Raw genomic sequence first — 18,870 nt, 5'->3', positions numbered from 1 at the left:
TTCAAAAGAGGAATAAATACATTGTATTATCTTTCATTTTCATTTTCTTTAGCTTAGAAGACTCTGAGGCAATTATTTCAGATGGAGTGTCAGAACTGTCAGAAAAATAATTGTGTATAAAAATGTTCCTGCCTCATTTCTGAACATTACAACGTACATTCAGTACATAACATTCATCAGAGGGGGAGAGAGAGAGAGATAGAAAGAGAGAAAGAGAGTAGTTGAAAATATGTCTTTTCCCTAGGCTTGAAGGTTTAGAATTCCATTGATCCATTTTCCAAACCTCGTAGTGATTTAGTGCCCACTGGAGACAGGTTTACTCTAAGAATTGTATCTTCATTCACCTTAGGTCACTCATATTTCACCAAAACAACCACAAGAATACACCATAATTTCTTCAAAGATCTTATGGGCTGAAAAAGATAAAACGGTTATTTATGGACACATACACCTCTTGCACACAGGAATGTACTGGGTGGTGATTGTCATGTTTGTTTTTGTGAGATTGGAACATACCTAAGATGATCAACCTCCAGATAAAGGAGTATCAGATTCCACATGCTCACTTTCAAGGGATATAAATAAATAACCCCATTAATGTCAAATCCTCCGGCAGAGTTACCGCATCAGTAGAGAATAGCCAGACAGTTTCCCTACATTGACGTATCTGGTTTCTGCTTATTTCATTCCTGGCATGCAGCATAATGTTATTTGCGTCTTTTCTCAGTTAAAGCATCATTCAGGACGAGCGTAAGGCCATTTATATGACAAATAAAATGCAATGACATTTATGAAACAATATATTTTTTATTTTATTTATTTGATGGTTCTTTGTTTTTTTATTGATCTTGAAATATTAAATACTTCAAGATCGATAAAAGATCCATTTAATAAAGATCAATTTGAAAAAGAACAACAAAAGAACTATTTAAGAATCTTTTTACTCAAATTATACAACCTGTCGTTCTCTCAAGAAAAAGTGATATACTGAAAGGAGGGGTTTAAATGTGGTGGGCTGAGCCCTCCAATTTTGATAAACAAGTACATTGACTCATCAAGCATGGTACATGGTCCAAGGTAATTCTGGGATAGAGGGGGTCTAAGGTAATGAAATGGGATACACCTTTCCTATCAGTGTTGTGACTGCCCCTCCCATAGTGATAACATTGTTTCTCACATCAGCCTAACCCGCTGTACCCCTTCAATTGTTCCCAAGATGGGAATGTGTCCATTTATTTTTAATGTTGTAAGATTTGGTTGATTATAGGGAGAAGTACAACAAAATGTGAAAAATTGGCAGGGACTTTCAAATCCACCCATTCTTTCTGAACCCAGACAAACACACACACATCAATAAAGCACTGAATAAATTGCATAACTTGGAGGAAGCTTGGAGCACAGAAAAGTGACACGGATGAAAGATTACAAATGAAGTTCTGCAGAAATAAACTTCAGCTGAACGTAATTCCCACCATATGGATAAGCCATAGCAAAAGGTAAACAATAATTCCTTTTAGCTGTCGTTAACAGGTCATTACATTAAATAATACATATTTACAGCACATTTGGATTGTCGCAAGCATGATTTTGATATAAACCTATTAACGTCGCATACAATGTATTACTGAGGTTAAGAAAATTGCTAAAACAGCCCTGAGTCCTTATGCTCAGTGCATGTGTGCTTCAATCTTTTGTTAGCCAATGGCCATTTTTGTTTTCAACTTGTAGAGTGTAGAGTAAACAGGAATAGATGTACATTTTATGGGAAAAACATGGTCGGTGTGTGTTTGGAAATACTGGAAGCTCTTGTGACTGTGCAGCGGGGCTGAAAGCTAAAACTAGATTAAGATTAATTTTTATGGTTTTGAAAAGAAAGTAAAACAAAGAAAAGTACTGCTATTTAATTATGAAAACATGTCTAAAAGATGTATTTTGCCAAAAGAACGGCCCAATACTTTTGAGACATTCAAATATTTTTGAAGCATTTACAAATGAAACAAGTAAACACATGTCTTTCCACTGAGTTATTTAATCTTTTAAAATAATAAGAAAATTCTGCTGATAATAAGCATCGTAATAGTTTAAGCTGACACGGCTTAAGGGAAACTTCAAAACGTCTCTTGTTTATGTAGGCAACCGGACTGCAAATGACACCCCCTTCGGTCAAAATAGAGACCACAGGATCCAGTCAAAACAGACTCTGAACGTTTGTTACATATCACATTCATTTCACGTTCAATAATCAGATAACATGCGACCATTTCAAATCACTTACTGACATTTCATGCCTGCATGACAACCTCCTGCAACCCTGATAAAGAGGACATGATATTGACTCAGCTCAAAATCCTCTTATATGACTGCAGACACACAAGATTGTTTTCTTTCCCCGATACCCTGTTATCAGACATGAAATTTAATGACATTTCAAGCTTGGATTTGAAGAATATTGAAAACCGTTGGACATAAAGCAGGCATTTCTTTAAGAGGCGGATTTCCTCAAGCGGAACTTAGGGAAGAGGCTAGGGTAAACAAATTCATATTGCATGACCTCAAGATATACAATCTATAATCCTGCAAAATGTAAGTTGAAACATGCATTGCCTCACGCATGACAAAGGAAATGCGCACACTACAGTAACATAAACCACCTTTTATCTTTCAGTATTTGTTAATATGATATTCACAGCCGTCACATAGAATGTGGTCATCAGGAAGATTCAATTTTCTCTCTTCTCTTGTTCATTTTTCTGTCTCACCTTAATCAGCTCTAATGGGGTCAGAGGCGTAAAGGAATGTCCTGGTTATGCAACATCTCGGATTTGCCTGCAGGGAGAAGTCACGAAGGTTAGGAATGAGACTGTGAGAGGTAAGTTGTCACTAAGTGAAAAAGTCAAGGGAAGGAAAAACAGAGCTAGTGGGATGTATACACAATGTATATACAAGTGTAATATGCTAGCTATGAGAACATAAAGGTTGAGAATGATTTTTAACAATCTATACCAAAAATGTAAATGAAATAGGAATTCGATTTTTGGTCTATACGTAAAGATTTGGACATGCATTAAGGAACATTACCTGCCGAACTGGCAGACAGCTATAGAACTTCTTTATTTCTGTACTACCGTAAAACATTATGCTTTCATACAGTGTCCCTTTAGTTATGTAAGGCCATAGTTTAGTGACTGTAACCGCTGATCCGATGACATTCCTCTTTGTTCTCCTTTGTTTGGAATTCCTGATCTCCTTTATGAACTTTTCCTTGTTACTCCGGGCCTCTGCTCTGGTGATCTGAAGGCTAATATTAGAGATGACATTTCAGAATGAGTTCCAGTTACCCCCCATTATGTTAAAGTATGAGGACCAAAAAGAAAACAAAGAAAACTTCTAGACTTAAGACGGAGCAAATGCTTTGTACATTTACAAAATGTAGTATAAACACTAAAAAGAAAACAATTGTTAAGAAATGTTTTTGCACTTGCAACCTACTAAAGGCAGGGAAAGGTTATTTGGCTTAAACAGTTTACAAAAATAGCAGCACAGCATCACTTGAAGGTGAAGACGAAAACAAATCATCTCTCTGGCCAATCATCTTGCCTGAAAAACCACAGTGTGTCCTAATTTCTCTGTGAAATGGGAACTCCAGACAGCAGTGTGGGAGAGAGAGTGTGTGTGCGCAGGAAGAATGCTAACACCCAGAGGAAAAGCACATTAAAACAAGAATTATTGGCAGACATCAACTTTGTTTAACCTGCGTGTGTAGAAGAATGCATGGATGTTACACACTTAACCTGGCATTCCCTAAATGCGTTCAGTCTAAATGCTTTTTACATTAGTACAGTAAACCTGTTTTATGTCCATGAATATATTTATGTACATCTTTATCAAGGCTTGCATTATTTCCTTGTGTTGCAAATTGAAAGACTTCCTGTGAGAATCTTTAACAGATGAAACCTGTATTTATCCATGTATGAAGTTTTTGTTTAGATATGCTAGATTTGCCAGTATACGGCGCAGAAACATACACAAAATTAAACACAGAATTACGCAAACAAAAGAGTCTCCATAAATTTAATACAAAAAAGATCATTTATTTTCTTCAATATTTTGCCAGGCATGCCAATAATACATATATGTTGTCCATTTGGACACAAGTGCAAACCATTTAAGCACAACTGGTTAAAAAAATCTAAATTAATATTACAATCTTTTTATTTTCTCATATTAATCATAAAATACATTGCCAGTAGAAAAATACTTTTTTTACATAACATTCCATAAAATAAAAATTATACATTTAAATCAAAGACTTTTGTTGTTGTGCTCTGTTCTTCTCAAAATGCAAACATCTCCCACAACTATCCGAAATACACAAATCCAAAGACCTTCTAAGTATTCCCTCAAAATTCAACCACAAACAGCACTGGGTCACGAAACAAGTCCCAGTCCATTATTGACAAGTTGGAACTTTACTTCTTACCCATGATGCTCTACCAAACATTAAAACAACGTACAGAAGATGATCAAATAAAAAAGCTAATAATAGCCGGTGAAAACACAACAACGGTACAAGACATTTGTGCAATTACAGCAAACTTGTTATAATGACTAAGAACAGAAAAGGTGGTTTTGTGGCACTCGACAGAAATGGTGTTTTGAAACAAAACAAATTGTGGATTGTGGGTACGCATGAGCACGCCATCTTGAACTACTTAATGTGCTTGTGGGGAGATTTGAATATAAACCTTTTTCCTCAGAATGTGCTAGAACAAGAGGTCTCTGCAAGTCAATTCCTTTTAAAGTTCATCACAGAAACCCCCCTTTATGTTTGGTGCAAACTAACATTTGGATTTCATGTAACAGAGAATGAAAAACCTACTCTGCTGGGGAAGAGCCTCAAGGGTGAAGTTATATTAGACAGCGGTGTTCTTAAACTGGTTCTAATGGAAACAATTGAGAGGTGGGCTTTAAGAACTAAATCTTAAATTCATGACATGAACTGAATCGATGAAGAACTATGCTGGTTAAAACAAATCATTAGCAGGATTCTTCACAGCCTTCAGTCTCCTTTATATTGCAGAATGACTCCAACATAAGTTTAAGACCAAGAACAGAAAGCAGAGTAAAGGTTCAAACCACACTGAAATAACAAACAGTCTATGGTGGTGCATATTTTAGAGCCTTTATACAGCGCTTAAGTATCCTTTAAGGCTTACAAAATAAGTTCATATTGCTATCTGGATTCGTTGTAGACGCACGCGCATAACTCTGTGGTCATAAAGGAGGTCACATCACATTCACACTCTGACAAACACAGACAACATTAGAAATTGACTTCACGCACACATATAACAGTGTCGCAAACACCCGAGAAGTCCGCTGCTGCGGAGTCCAAACCACGCCAAACCAGTTTGGCAGGATTCAAGTCCATCCGGCAATAGCACGGAGGAGCCTCATCGGCTGCACAGATTCACAGTCCTCAGATTGGACAACAGTGTCTGTCACCTAACAGATGAGCTCTTGTTGTATCTCGGTACGGGACGGGAACGGTTCAGAGAAACTAAAAGTGTCCCGACCCGTCTTCAGCTCCCCCTGGCCCGGGCAGGTTAGATATGATGGCATGATAAGCTCAGGTGAAAGGACTGGACTTTCAGGCTCGGATTCTGATTGGCTGGCTTCCTGCTCATCGAGTGGGGCGTCCACAGTGTGATGAATTTCACTGATCAACCACGGATGATTTAAACACTGTTCTGCTGTTGCTCGTTTTCTGCAGAAAGAAAAAATGAGAAAACCTTTAGTTGACAACATTTAAAGAGATAAAGACTAAAAAATAAGACTAAAACAAATTCTCATAAGCACTTTGTTTCTCCATCTCACGGTTTTTCTTTCCCCAAAATTACTCACTCAAAAAAAATTACACAGCTTTAAGCGCTCTTATTTTTTCCCTCCTGCATTCTCAGTACAGATAATCTACAGACTAAATTTTATGGGGTGCAGATCACAGTCCTGGATTGGAGACGGTGGCTGATATCATTTCCCACAGGGTGGCGATGGCGACTGATCCGAACAGCCATTAGTTACACTAACCAACAGACCCAAAATGGCTTTCAATGTTCATCAGTTGCGGAAAAATATCCAGTGTGGGAAACCAGTAGGGCTGCAAGGATCATTTAACTGTATATTCTACACCAAGAAGCTATTACACTTTAATGAGAGATTAAAGCTCAAGATCAGACGCCCCGTTTATTATTTCACTGGGCCAGATCCAAGTAGAATCATTTCATCACTCAGGTTATACAAGTTTGCCTAAACATGTCTGTCTAAATCCCTAGAGTTATTTTACTTCAAAACTATAACGTTCACAATAGTCCCATACCTGGGGTTTTTAAGAAGCAGCGACCGGATGAATTCCACAGCGAGGTCTGAAATTCCCTCAAAGACATCCTGGGAATAGTCTACGTTGACCTGAGAGATGTTCAGGAAGGTCTCCTGCTTTTCTTCTCCCTGAAATGGCGACTCCCCCGTCAGCATGACGTAAGTCAGTACCCCAATACTCCTGCAGGGCAAAAGGGGAACGAAGATCAGTGCTTTGACATTACGACATACAATTTACAGACATGGTAGGCTGTTTTCATTGTGCTCCTATGCGGTAGATAAAGCGTTCTGGGTGGTTGCATACTGGTCTGAGTAACATTAGAAAAGGTGGCAAATGTAAAGAGAAATTAACATGAGATAGGATCAAATTTGGTTAAGGATTTACTGTTCAAGAACAAATACAGCGATAATGATCTAGAAAATTTGAATACTGTGCGTGACAAACACCCTTTACACAAAACATATGCGTGAGAACTAACCGGGAAATATTCCAAGCGATGCTCGATCAAGACTATCAACAGGCTGTAAATGGATTTTACTTCACTGATAATAAGCTTTACTGACAGGTTTATTGTACTGCTGGATTACAGTAAAACTGTCCTTTATTGCAAGTATCTTGCTTTGATATGGCCCATTAACCAGATGTCATCACAATGTAAAATGTAACTGGGCTAAATGGAATTACAAAACACTTTATGCATGTGTCACACACTGTAATGTGTAAACACACTAACACACACACACTGGACTCTGAACAGCCAATGAGCTCAACTTACCACATGTCAGTAGCTGTGCTGATCGGCTCATAGTTCAGAATTTCAGGAGCTGAAAGGACAGAGACATTTATCAAACGTCTGATAGCGTTTCACAGAACTAGAGTATAGTACATCAATTTTCTGTTTCATAGCAAGTAGTAAAATCACACTGCTGACACACACTTTCCGAAGGGGTCAGAAAACTGAGGATGTTTTAACCTACGACATCATTTGAGGAGAGTTATTTTTTATATAAAATGATTGGTTTTGAGTGAGGAATTGTATGTTTTTGGACTCAATAAGTAGCGTACATAGGATTAATTACTTGCTAGGTATTAGTTCATTTAAGTCATCAATATTTGTATCCATTTTCCCAGAATAGCAAGATGATTAACTCAAATATTTAGCCTCAAGCTATCACAAAAATGAAGTTTTAACATTCCATTACAGTTCATAATAAGGGGTCTGCAACTGAGTGAACAGCCACCATCTCTACACAAGTTTTTACTTTAAAAGATGACTTTGTTCCCATTACATATGCTGTGATGAGGAGCCTTCACCTTCAATCTGTTATTTGCTACTCTGCAGGGGGTTTTGAAGTTGGGAAATGAGAGACTAGTGACTCACCCACATACTCCGGAGTTCCCAAGATCTCCCGGACCTCCGTCGTGCTGTCCACCCGCCGAGATAAGCCAAAATCAACGATACGGATATCGCCCAGAGGCTGAGCACTGGTCAACAGAATGTTCTGAGGCTAAAGAATCAAGCAATGAAACAAAAATCACTATTTACCCCAGAACTGTTGAATTCATTCAAAGTTACACACACTTGGGAACATTAATGTTGATAATTGCTTTTATTTTTAACCAAATGCTAAATGTGAAGATGTTTAACTCAAAATTACTTCAACCTTAAGCTCACACCCTGTAAAATAAATGAGCATTTTTGTTTGGTCTCGTCTAAAGCACAAAAATAAAAGGCGTGAAGACAGATTAGAATGTTTCAAGTTCACACACCTGGGCATTAATAATAATTTTAATCACTGACCCAAAAAATATTCTATAGTGTTACCTGAATTAACAGGTCTGATCGATGACTTGAGAACATTGTAAACTAACAGAAGTTGTGTCATCTACAAACTTTTAATTTATGGTTTGCTACTTGCCTAAAGCTATACGGCTCATAAGATTTGTGCGCTACATTCAGAGTCTTCTAAAGAAGCTTAATTTTTGGGGACTATCCCTTTAAGAATCTTTCTACAGTATCAAATCGCTCCACACCTTCTCACCTTCTCTCTCTGTTCTTTGGCCTGAGGCCTGTCTCATAAACATCACAGAACAGAGAAGGTCTAATGGTGAGACAAGTCTTTAAAGAACAAATAAAAGAAAGATGCCTGTGACTGGGTATAATTAAAAAGGGCTGACCTCCGTTTTGAGTTATGCAACAAATGTTATTAAAACAAAAACTAAATCAAAGCCAGAGGTTATTGTAGCATAAATGGAAGACAAAATCTGAAAAATATTACTTTTGTTTTTGTTATGCAAGCTTTCAAATGTACTTATCCGGTACTACAGAGATATGGTACAGTGTTTTTTTATTAAATGAAAGACTGTGGGCATATGCATTTGTACATGATTTTACTGTGTCGTCTCAACAAAACCAAAAAAAAAATTCACCCAAAAATGAAAATGCCGTCATTTACACAATTCGCATTTCAAACCTGTATGACTTTCTTCTGCAGAACACAAAAGAAAATAATTTGAAGAAAGTTGGTAACCGGCACCCATTAACTTCTATTGTATGGACACAAAACCAATGTAAGTGAATGGTTGCCGTTATCAACATTCTTCAATACATCTTCTTTTGTGTTCTGTGGAATAAAGAAAGTCATACAGGGTTGAAATGACAAGGAGTAAACGATGACAGAATTATCATTTTAGGGTGAACAATCACTTTAATGACCAACTCTTACCTTCAGGTCCAGATGGACTACATTGTTTCGATGGAGACAGGCCAAACCCGTCAGAATCTGCCGGGCCAATCGGATTACATCTTTCTCTGTGAAGGCCTCATCATTGTCCGCGACACATTGGTTAAATATTTCACCTCCAGCAGCACTGAGAAAGTGAGAAAGAGAGTGCGTCACAATCTAAAACCTTACATGGACAACAAACATGGCAGAACGATGGTTTAGGGTTAATAAGTTAACACTAGAAGCCAAGATGTTGAAAACTAGTCATGTCTCTGCTCTCATGACTTTACATAAAAGTATAAAGTGAATAACACCCCATTGTTGTTTACCTGTGAAAATTACCCAGAAAACAACAGTACACTGGTACACCTTCTCCATCGTGCAGGTGTTCGCTCCTATTTTCATACACATTAAAATAGACACAATGTCTCAGTGAAAGAGACCCAATTATTAAATTAAATGAGACCACTGGGTACCAGCGGAGCGGTGGAAACTCAGCCTTGCGTAACCATGGCATGGGTTATGGTGACCACAAGAATATGCAGGCGGATACTCCCTTGGGCAATGAAAGACGTAGAAAATCAGGCCCATGTGTATTGGATTTAGGGCCGCACACACTTTTATACACAATGTTTTTATCTCGTAGATGTTCTGTATGTATCTGTGCGAGTGTGATCAGTTACATAACTGATGAAACCAGCTGTACAAATAGAGGATTCTGGGTATTGCTAATCAGATGAGCCATGAGAGGCAAATACAACTGGGATATCGGGCCTCCTTTAATAAAATTCATCAAAACAACAAGCCCTCAAATCGAATAAATCCTCCACCATCCGGTCACAAATTTCCAAGTAATAAAAGCATAAACATACCCCCAAGAAATCTATTCATGCATACAGGGCCACTTTCCTACAGCCTTTTATGCAGGAAATGCATTGGCACATTGGTATTGTTGTGAGCTTGACAGGAAATTCGAAACATTTATACAGTTGTTCCGGAGACTGACTTCGATTAATGAATTTCAGAGCGAATCAAACATGCACGCATGGGTTTGTTCTTCAAATCATGGTTAACTGTGCAAAAGCAGATCCAACCTCACAGTTTACTGCTTAACCCAGGGTTCAAGTTTTTAACCACCTGGCAAGTAAAAAAAGCCCTTAGAGGTTAAAAACATAGACAGCACTGCACGCCAGTTCACTTTTTGGTCTTCAGCTATAAGAGTGTGGAGCGGAGGCAGAAATCCTTTATTCAAATAAACTTCATTTTTAAAAACCAAAAACAAAACATGCTACCAAGACCACCAAGAGCTCAACTCCCACTGAGAAAAAGACTGAAACTCAGGCAAAAAATGTGAGCTATGCAGCCAGAAGAGCAGAAACTCAAAGCAAGACGATTCCAAGATCAAAAAAAAAAAAAACTTGTATCAACAGCCAGCAATATTCTGCAAAAACAGATGTCCTGTATCTCTCCGGCTTTACTGAGGGATTAACAATGAGCTGAAGTAGAAGCAGTTGGACACTGTTCATTTACATCAGTCAAAGGGACTTAAGTCACTGAACACTAGCTGTCAGAGAACTGAGGGTGTTTGATCAGAAGCAGACAAGTGAAACAGATGATGAGGACTGGTGACAGTGTTACGTAAGTGCCGGTAAAAACATATGATGATTAAAACCCCACCACAAACAGTACAAATAGTATCTGTTATCTGAAGCTCACAGTAGTCTGTGACAAACTTGCCACAACACTGTGGGGGCTTGGCATGTCATTGCCAAGTTATTGCGGGGGTGTTTTGGCTGACAGCCAGGTTGTTACTACAAGTGCCATAGGTAATTTACTTCCTGTTCTAAATCAATCCCATCCTTAAAAACAAGCTCTGAAAAATGTAAATAATCTCACTTCACACAAGTATATGTCCTTAGAAAGAACAGCTTTGCATTAATGCAAGAGCTGGTCTTTCAAATTTTGCACATGCAAAAGTGTTTGTGTATGTTTGGTAAATGTAATTATGACCTTTCTTTTCTCGGTCTGACAATAGTCCATTTTTTAAACATTAAAAGGCAGAGATGAGAACTCGGTTGCTTACAACAGAGGATGTGGCGATGCATTGCGCATGCAAGCGCACTGCTTTTAGAAAAAAAGCCACAGGAAATGGAAAGTTAAGTATTTATTTTTGTCTAACTGGTTTTACTGCTAAACCTGCTCACGTCAGGTTAGGATTCAAGACCGAAGAGAGAGGGAGAACAATAATAAGACATATTCTTTAAACACGCGACAAAACGTTTTTGTCTAGTAACAAGGAGTACAGAAATATTTCTTAACCACACACGCAGACCTTGACCGTCGCGCTTGAAATCACAACAATTGCCAACTGAAGGCTGAGAAATAATCCCCCTCCTTATAAGGTAAACAAACTCGACAGGTTGTCTGCACGCATGCCGATGTGCGTGCATACATGCGCCACTGACTGACATACAGCTGTCTTCAGAGGAAGTGGCTCAGCTGTGTGCAGGAAGTGGGTTTACTATTTCTTTGCATTTGATCTGTCTAAAAGGTAGCTTGCAATCTACTAATCCTCTAGAAACCCGTCATTCTATAGAGGCAGGATGCCGTCTGGTTGACTGACACGCAAAACAAACCAAAAAAATGGGCTGTTGAAATCTTAGTTTGCCAAAACACAGTCAGCAGGGAAAATACATGAATTTCCTTCGACAAATTAGGGGAAAGATAAGAAGATATAAAAGATACAGAGTCAGAAAGCTTATGTAAGGCATTTAAACCTTAATGACCCATCATTTCCTCATTAGCATTTTATCAGCTACAGTGTTACTGGAAAAGCCAAAATAGTGTGATTACACTTTAGTTGAAAGTCTAATAAGCATTTCACCAATAAAATCATAACACAGTGAGGCTCAGCTTAATTTAATTACAATATTAAGAATAGATTAATAAATCATTTACACATAAATATTAAAGGAACAGTTCACCCAAAAGTGAAAATTCTGTCATCATTAACTCACCTTCAAGTTGTTCCAAATCTGTGTCAATTTCTTTGTTCTGATGAACATATTTGGAGAACGCTTGTAATCAAACAGTTCTTGGCCACCATTGTCTACTATAGTAGGAAAACTGCTTCATAAAATTCTTTGTTCTGTTAATCACAAAAGATATTTTCAAGAATTTCGGAAAGCAAACAGTTTTGGGCCACTTTTGACTACCCTTGTAATTGTCCCTACTGGTGTGGTCAATGGGGACCAAGAACTGTTTGTTATAAGCATTCGTCCAAATATCTTTCCCTGTGTTCATCAGAACAAAGAAATGAATACAGATATGGAACAACACAAGGGTGAGAAAGAGTTTTCATATTTCGGAAACATGCCCTTTTAAAAGGGTTGGATGCAAATGACACCTTTGATTGACATGCAATGATTCTAAAAAAAAATCTAATTTCAAACCATTTGTGCAATGTTTTTCAGATATTTAATTTTGGATGGAAGTGAGGTCCAATATACATGAACCACAAAACTGTGGGACGTTTTCACTGGTGGCAGTAAAAATTCAGCAGAAAACAACATAAGGAAATTGGTTATGTCCTTATTCTTGCATAGTTGGAATGTGGTCAGGTTACAAAATGTTTAGTGTGCACTCCGAGACGTGGGGTGAGCGTGTTCGGATTTGACCCCCTCCTGAGGGGCTAAAACAGAAGTCACTGCAGCAGCATTTATGGTTTTTCAGTTATATTGTATTAGAACATTGTGCTCCATCAGTTGAAAGAAGAACTTAACTGCGGTCTGTGGTAGAATACCAAAAAAGGTACAAACAAACAGCCCATACACAGTTCTGCTCTGCTCTACACACCTACTCAGAAACTGTCATTTTAAAGCACTTGTAACTTGAAATAAAAATTCTGTACAATGTCCCCAAATCATGTAACTATATAAATCCTCACAAACGTGTGTGTGTGTGTGTGTAGTTTCCTACCACTCTAAAACGAGGATGATCTCAGAGGAGGTCTCGTAGACCTCGTGCAGTGCCACAACGTATGGATTGGCCTCCGCCGATTCCAGAACGGCGATCTCATGTACAATGTCGCCACGGCAGTCCTGACCCTTCCGTCTTTTCCTCAGAAACTTAGCAGCATGTTCTTTGCCAGTGGTCTTCTCCACACACTTCTTTACGACTGCAAACTTGCCCCTGCAGATACACAAACACATAATATTATAAAATAAATGTATAACCCAGTTTTTTTTCTCCTCTGACCCACATAGAACATTGTGCTGTCAATCATTTTTCATTCTGTTTTCAACATCCCCAGGATCGATCTCCTTCCTCTGAATAGAGCTAATGATTAAATGCTGACGAAGTGTGGACATCATTTTATCCCTCTCAAACCCTCCATTTTTCACTCTTTCATCATCATCACCGCTCACAGTCTCTACACCAGACACAACGCGACAAAAGTAACGCATTAGAAAGAACCCTTTATAATTTTACATTGCGCCCACACTGGATGCAGCACGGCATGACAAACCCATTAAGAACAAGCAGGTTGTCAAGTTGCGTCCGGTGTAGACACAAAGTCACATCACTTCTGCCACCTGGACAGCTTGACACCCTAAAGATAAGACTGACAGTTGGAGCGCTCCAAAATTGCACAAACACAAGCTTATTCACCAGAGTTCCTGTCGCCTCCTCATCTGCCCTCCCAACGCACATCTATCAGTCAGCAGACACCCGAGGTGCTGCACACACACAAAGGACAGGCCTGTCAGTGAGGACATTCTCTTGTTTGACAGAGAGAGGGACAAATGGCTCCCAACCACACCCACCCCACCTCCTCTTCTGGCCATCTCCTAAAGAGACAGTCATTTTATGTGTGTGGTAAAGACCCCAATAGACAGACCACCCACTCTTCCGAGACGCCTCCATTGAGAACCGATGGTGTCCACTTGTCCCAGTCCAATTCAGCCAATGACCAAACATGACACTTATAAACATAATATACAGCCCATGACTTCCCCTCAGTCTACGGTTTTCCATGTACGTCTCTTAACACCATTCTTAAAACTCTGATACGCAGACATACAGGTGGTAAATAAAAGATGTAGAGAAAGGCTTTCAGTCAAGCTAAATTAAAAGGGCGTGTAGAGATTTTCCCTCCTGTGTTAAAGCAATTTCTGTTGAAAGAGTTGGGAATGGACAAAAATTAAATAGCCAATTGCTTTTTAGAACTATATTTAAAAAATGGACACGCTGTAATAGCAAAATGAATATCACATACGGCTTTTCAGCTAATAAACATGAATCAAATGTTTTGGTGGTAACAATTCCCAGGCTTAAAGAATGTTGAAAAGCCCCTCTAAATCCTCCAGGGTTCTGCCAAAAATTGTGTCCACTGCCAGCATTGTTGTGGATTTCCTGCTAAACGCGAGTGTAGTTGCCACGTTCTGGCAATGCCGTGCTCTACATCTCCCGAGATCTCTCTGGGCTTTATTCAAAGCCTGACCACCAGGTTCAAACAGAGTGCAAGAACTGCACTTGACGGTGCCAACTTTCAGAGCAGCCCAGTTTTTCTGTAGCTCAGCATGTGAGGCGACAAATACAATTCAAAACAAAAACACACGTTTCTGACTGATGCAGAGCTTAAAGAACAGCCAATTTTTTAATTCCTGAAGTTTCGGCTGAAGAAAGAGGAAGCAGATGTGATCTGGGCTCCAAATGTCACAAATAAATGCAGGATAGGAGAGGTGATGAGGACAAAGGTCAGCGCATTGGCTGCCGTAACTCTTCCAGACACACATTTCTTTTGCTCTCTTCTCAGAGGGGTGTTAAGGAGGTGGGGGGTGGTCGCGAAATTAGGTTTGGGGGCTATTTAAATCACCAGGTCGCTGTACTGTTGGTACACGCTAGTGTAGAACTCACAAATTCGGCCACAGCTTCCCTAAAACTATGGACTCAAGAACTGAGGGCGGGAAATGTGCATTCATCTTCATAGTTGACCCACATAATGTGACGGTATGATATTTACACAGGAAGTCTCGAACCATCACTCTTTCACTGTCAGCCTCGAAGTTTCATTCTTTCGCCCAGATGGTAGAAACTCAGCCACCTTCTGAGAGAGTTAGAAGAATGAATAAACATTTAAAGCCCATAAGCATGGACGTGTTCATACACACAACCTCCATCCATTATTAGAGGGGAATCGTTCACCCATATTATCAAGAGAAACACTGAATCATATGTGCGATTAGTCTGCGACTGGTATGGCAGAAGAAAAAAAGAAAAAATAATCACTGGCTCAGTCAACATCCCACAATCCTTCAGAGGAACAATTCTCGTCCAAACAAGTCTCGCCAGACCGCCTCGGCAAGCAGGCTGCTGGTCTTCAGCCGAATTTATGAACTTTATTGGCTTCCTAGGGATAAAAATCTTAGATTACCACGACTGCCGCATAGCAAGAAGAAAAAATTTGTGTCAAGTTCCATCACAAAAGTTATGTGATGAGGAGGAATGAAGGCAACAGAAAGGCCCAGAAAAGAGTGTTAGAGGTCTGCAGAAACGGTGGAAAATACTGCAGTCACATCCATTTGAACAAAAGCAGGATTTCGAAGGTCAGCGTTAAACTCATTCTGGGATACTCTGAAGGAGTTTTGAAGAGGACATGCTTAAAATACCTTCTCATCCCACCAAATCAGGACACAACTCCAAAGAACCCTTAGAAATTGGGACATGCACAGCACTGTATGTCAGGTAACAGGCACAGATTTCTCCTTGAGATTTTAGCGTTCACCCACATTACGCCATTTCAAAAGAGCAAGATGGAAGGAGATTTCCCCCCACATACGACCATTATAATCAGACAAATTCCAAAATATGGGCAACAAAATTACTGGAAACGAAACGGAACTAAACACAGCTGATAACTAAACAACTAATCTTCCATCGAATAAACAATACACAATAGATGTCTGGGAACGGACTCTGGATTTGATCTTGCTGAATAATAAGGAAATTGCTCTTGTAGGTTTGTTTAAACAAATGAAGTGCTGACAACAGGGCCAGATGTTTTAGCCATTCTGTGTGCTCGGTCAAAGAACCCTCACTCTAGATGCAAGCAATGTACAGTTTCCGCATGCATGTCCGTGTTTATAGGATAAGGAGCAAAAATATGGGCCAGTTGATATTTTATAGTCATCAGGAGAGCTACAAAAATTAGCCTTACAGTCGACCCATCACTAAAATAGATCAGGCTTTATTCTCAGGACTAAAATCACAGTACAAGATGAACCTATTCAGCACTATATTATTGTGGCCCCAACTGTTATTTCAACCAAATAAATAAAATGTATAAATGTCATGCATATCAAACCAATTCCATACAGGTTCCCTAGAATACTAACCGTAGTTCATTACATTGTAAAATCTCCCTCTGCTATTTGACAACCAAAGAATGTCCAACACATCTTAATCTTGATCAGTTCATCTATGTGTTAACATAAAAACCAAACAAACTTGTTTTTGCTCGATTCTGTTTAAAAAGCATGCTGTGCTATCTTTCCTAAGAATCAATAAAACTTGGTTTTGTTTTTGTTATACATTTGAAAAATAAGGTAGAAAGGTAGAGAGATCAGATTGTGTCAAAGGGATTCAAGACCATCTTTTTCCGTGTACCTAATCTCAAAGTCAAAATCCGCCAACATTTGCATTCCGCCTTCTATTCAATGCACCACTATGGTAAGCAGATCAGAAAGGAATATTAAATTAACAATTGCCTAGAAACTCGTGCCTGTGGGGGTTCTGTATGCTTTCAGTTGAGGTAAACTCTTGAGGTGAGGGGTCCGACTCCTGGACATCAGCGCATTTAATGTACCTTTTGTACTGTGGGTGCAGAGCAAAATAAGTATGACAGCATCGGATAAACCAAATCCAGATTAAGATATTCTATAAACCCAAACCACTAATTACCCATCACACACCAATTAAAATTCAGCTGCCTGGAAAACAAAGCAATGAAAGGCACAATTCCAACTCCATAATAGGCAAAGACACAGATCCAAAGAGCATAAACACATATAACTAACACTTCCAAAACAGATCCAGAATGGTCAAACCATACCACAATGTCCAATTTCACAAACTAGACCTTTGGAAAAGAATGTCAAGCCTTCGTTTTCATTGCACATGGGCACAGTTGCTCTGACATAACATGTACAGTTTTCTTCAGAAAACACATGCCGAGGCCAGGTTGCTCTTTAGACAATGGACGCGCCAATAAGAAACAAAGTGTCTCAATTCATCTGAATTTCCCAAAATGGGAATGCATGCATTATAGACAGGCATAGGCAGTCATTTGTATGGATCCAAAAGTGCGCAGTGATGACACGTGCGGGAGCCAAACAAACCGATTTTGGCAGCCAGCTGGAGATCGTTCATTCTCCTAATTAGCAGCCCACTCAAGACGATTAGACGAATGCCTTGCGTGGACAGCCAACATACCTTTAAACACGTTTCCTCTCTTAAAAACATTCATTTGTTTGAGAGTCACATAATGTAAATGTTATTTTACCTGCCAAGCTCTTTGCCGACCAGGTCATAGTTGTTCTTGAAGGGGTCGGTCCTTATCCGCGTGCGAATAATATTGACCATTCCGCTTCTGTTCATCATTGCGCTTTCTGCTTTTACAGTCCTGCTGCGGGATGATGTCTGGCGTATACAAATATGTATTAAAGTTCAGTCCATCAGGATTCAGGCCAATACTTTTTAACTCAATGTATCCAGTTTTGGTGAGGGACAAGATAGTTAGTTGAAAACTAACTGTTGCATTGACAAAATCTCAAAAGCGAAGTATTTCCTTGACCCAGTTTATAAAAGCGAGAGACGTTAGACAAATTTTACTGCTGACAGTTTTATAGCTTCAAAGAAACTCACAGGACTTTAGGAAAGTACGACTGAACACCAGTATCTCCAGTGCGCGCAGCGTTAACCCTGTTTGAGAACGCGGACAAACAATCCAGGCAAAAGGCACATCACAAACCCCGCCTTTAAAGAGATGTCCAATTGGAGTGTGAGGCATAATGAGGGGGCGTGGTCAGCACACGGACATTTGAATAGAAATGTGTGCATTGACTACTTACAGTAATGTGTTGCAGTTACAAAAACTTGAGCATTGTACTGGATTCATGGCAGAAAGCCAGAGTATTAACTCACACGTTTCTGGTATTAATGTTTACAACGAGAAATTCACAGGTTTACTTTATCATGATGTAAACAAACAAACATTTACAGTCATAAAAAACACCTGTTTTAAAAGATGTATTCACGTATTCTTATATTTAGATACACACACGTATCTGCTTGTCACCAGTAACCAAATGTCTTCACATAGACACATTACAGTCATTTTTCTGTGAAATTTGAGAAAGCGGGCCACCAATAGGGAAATCATTAGGAAAGGCTGTTTGCTAAGATAGACAAAGAGAGCGAGAGATGTTGATACATAGGGGCAGAAGGAAACTAAAAACATAGATTAGTGGCAGATAGGGAGTGAGAGGGTGTGAATGACAGGACTGGTGTGACAGGAATCCTGACAGCCATTAGATAATTGGCTTTGCATATGACAAACTGTGTATGTGAGTGACTGAGTGTAGTCATCGTGTGCAGTAAATAACATTGATAAACAGTGCTCGTATCCAGGTGATACATACAAGCTACAACCTGACTAGAGATTTAAGATAGATAGATCTAAAGATGGATGGATGGATAGATAGATAG

General features: G+C 39.1%; 1 protein-coding gene across 1 annotated transcript; it reads right to left on the bottom strand.

The window, feature by feature from the left end:
- Nucleotides 1–4,066: 4,066 nt before the first annotated feature.
- stk17al (serine/threonine kinase 17a like) lies at nt 4,067–18,071 on the bottom strand. Its single transcript, XM_056753689.1, has 7 exons — nt 17,666–18,071; nt 13,081–13,293; nt 9,103–9,247; nt 7,758–7,884; nt 7,152–7,200; nt 6,377–6,556; nt 4,067–5,767 (listed from the first exon to the last, which is right to left on the bottom strand). The coding sequence occupies exons 1-7, from the start codon at nt 17,761–17,763 to the stop codon at nt 5,506–5,508; spliced, it is 1,074 nt and encodes a 357-aa protein (XP_056609667.1). The 5' UTR covers nt 17,764–18,071; the 3' UTR covers nt 4,067–5,505.
- Nucleotides 18,072–18,870: the final 799 nt, after the last annotated feature.

The sequence above is a fragment of the Triplophysa dalaica genome, chromosome 7 (genome assembly GCF_015846415.1).
Source record: "Triplophysa dalaica isolate WHDGS20190420 chromosome 7, ASM1584641v1, whole genome shotgun sequence".
Lineage (NCBI taxonomy): Eukaryota > Metazoa > Chordata > Actinopteri > Cypriniformes > Nemacheilidae > Triplophysa > Triplophysa dalaica.
The sequence above is the reverse complement of the archived record's forward strand: the minus strand, read 5'-3'. Positions and strand labels throughout refer to the sequence as shown.

Excerpts from the sequence above, each read along its gene's own strand:
- stk17al (XM_056753689.1), bottom strand. The coding sequence starts at position 17,763 with ATGATGAACAGAAGCGGAATGGTCAATATTATTCGCACGCGGATAAGG. Across the intron at positions 13,294-17,665 it reads GTCGGCAAAGAGCTTGGCAG|GGGCAAGTTTGCAGTCGTAA; the intron begins GTAAAATAACAT and ends GTGTATCTGCAG. Across the intron at positions 6,557-7,151 it reads AGCACAGCTACTGACATGTG|GAGTATTGGGGTACTGACTT; the intron begins GTAAGTTGAGCT and ends TTTGCCCTGCAG.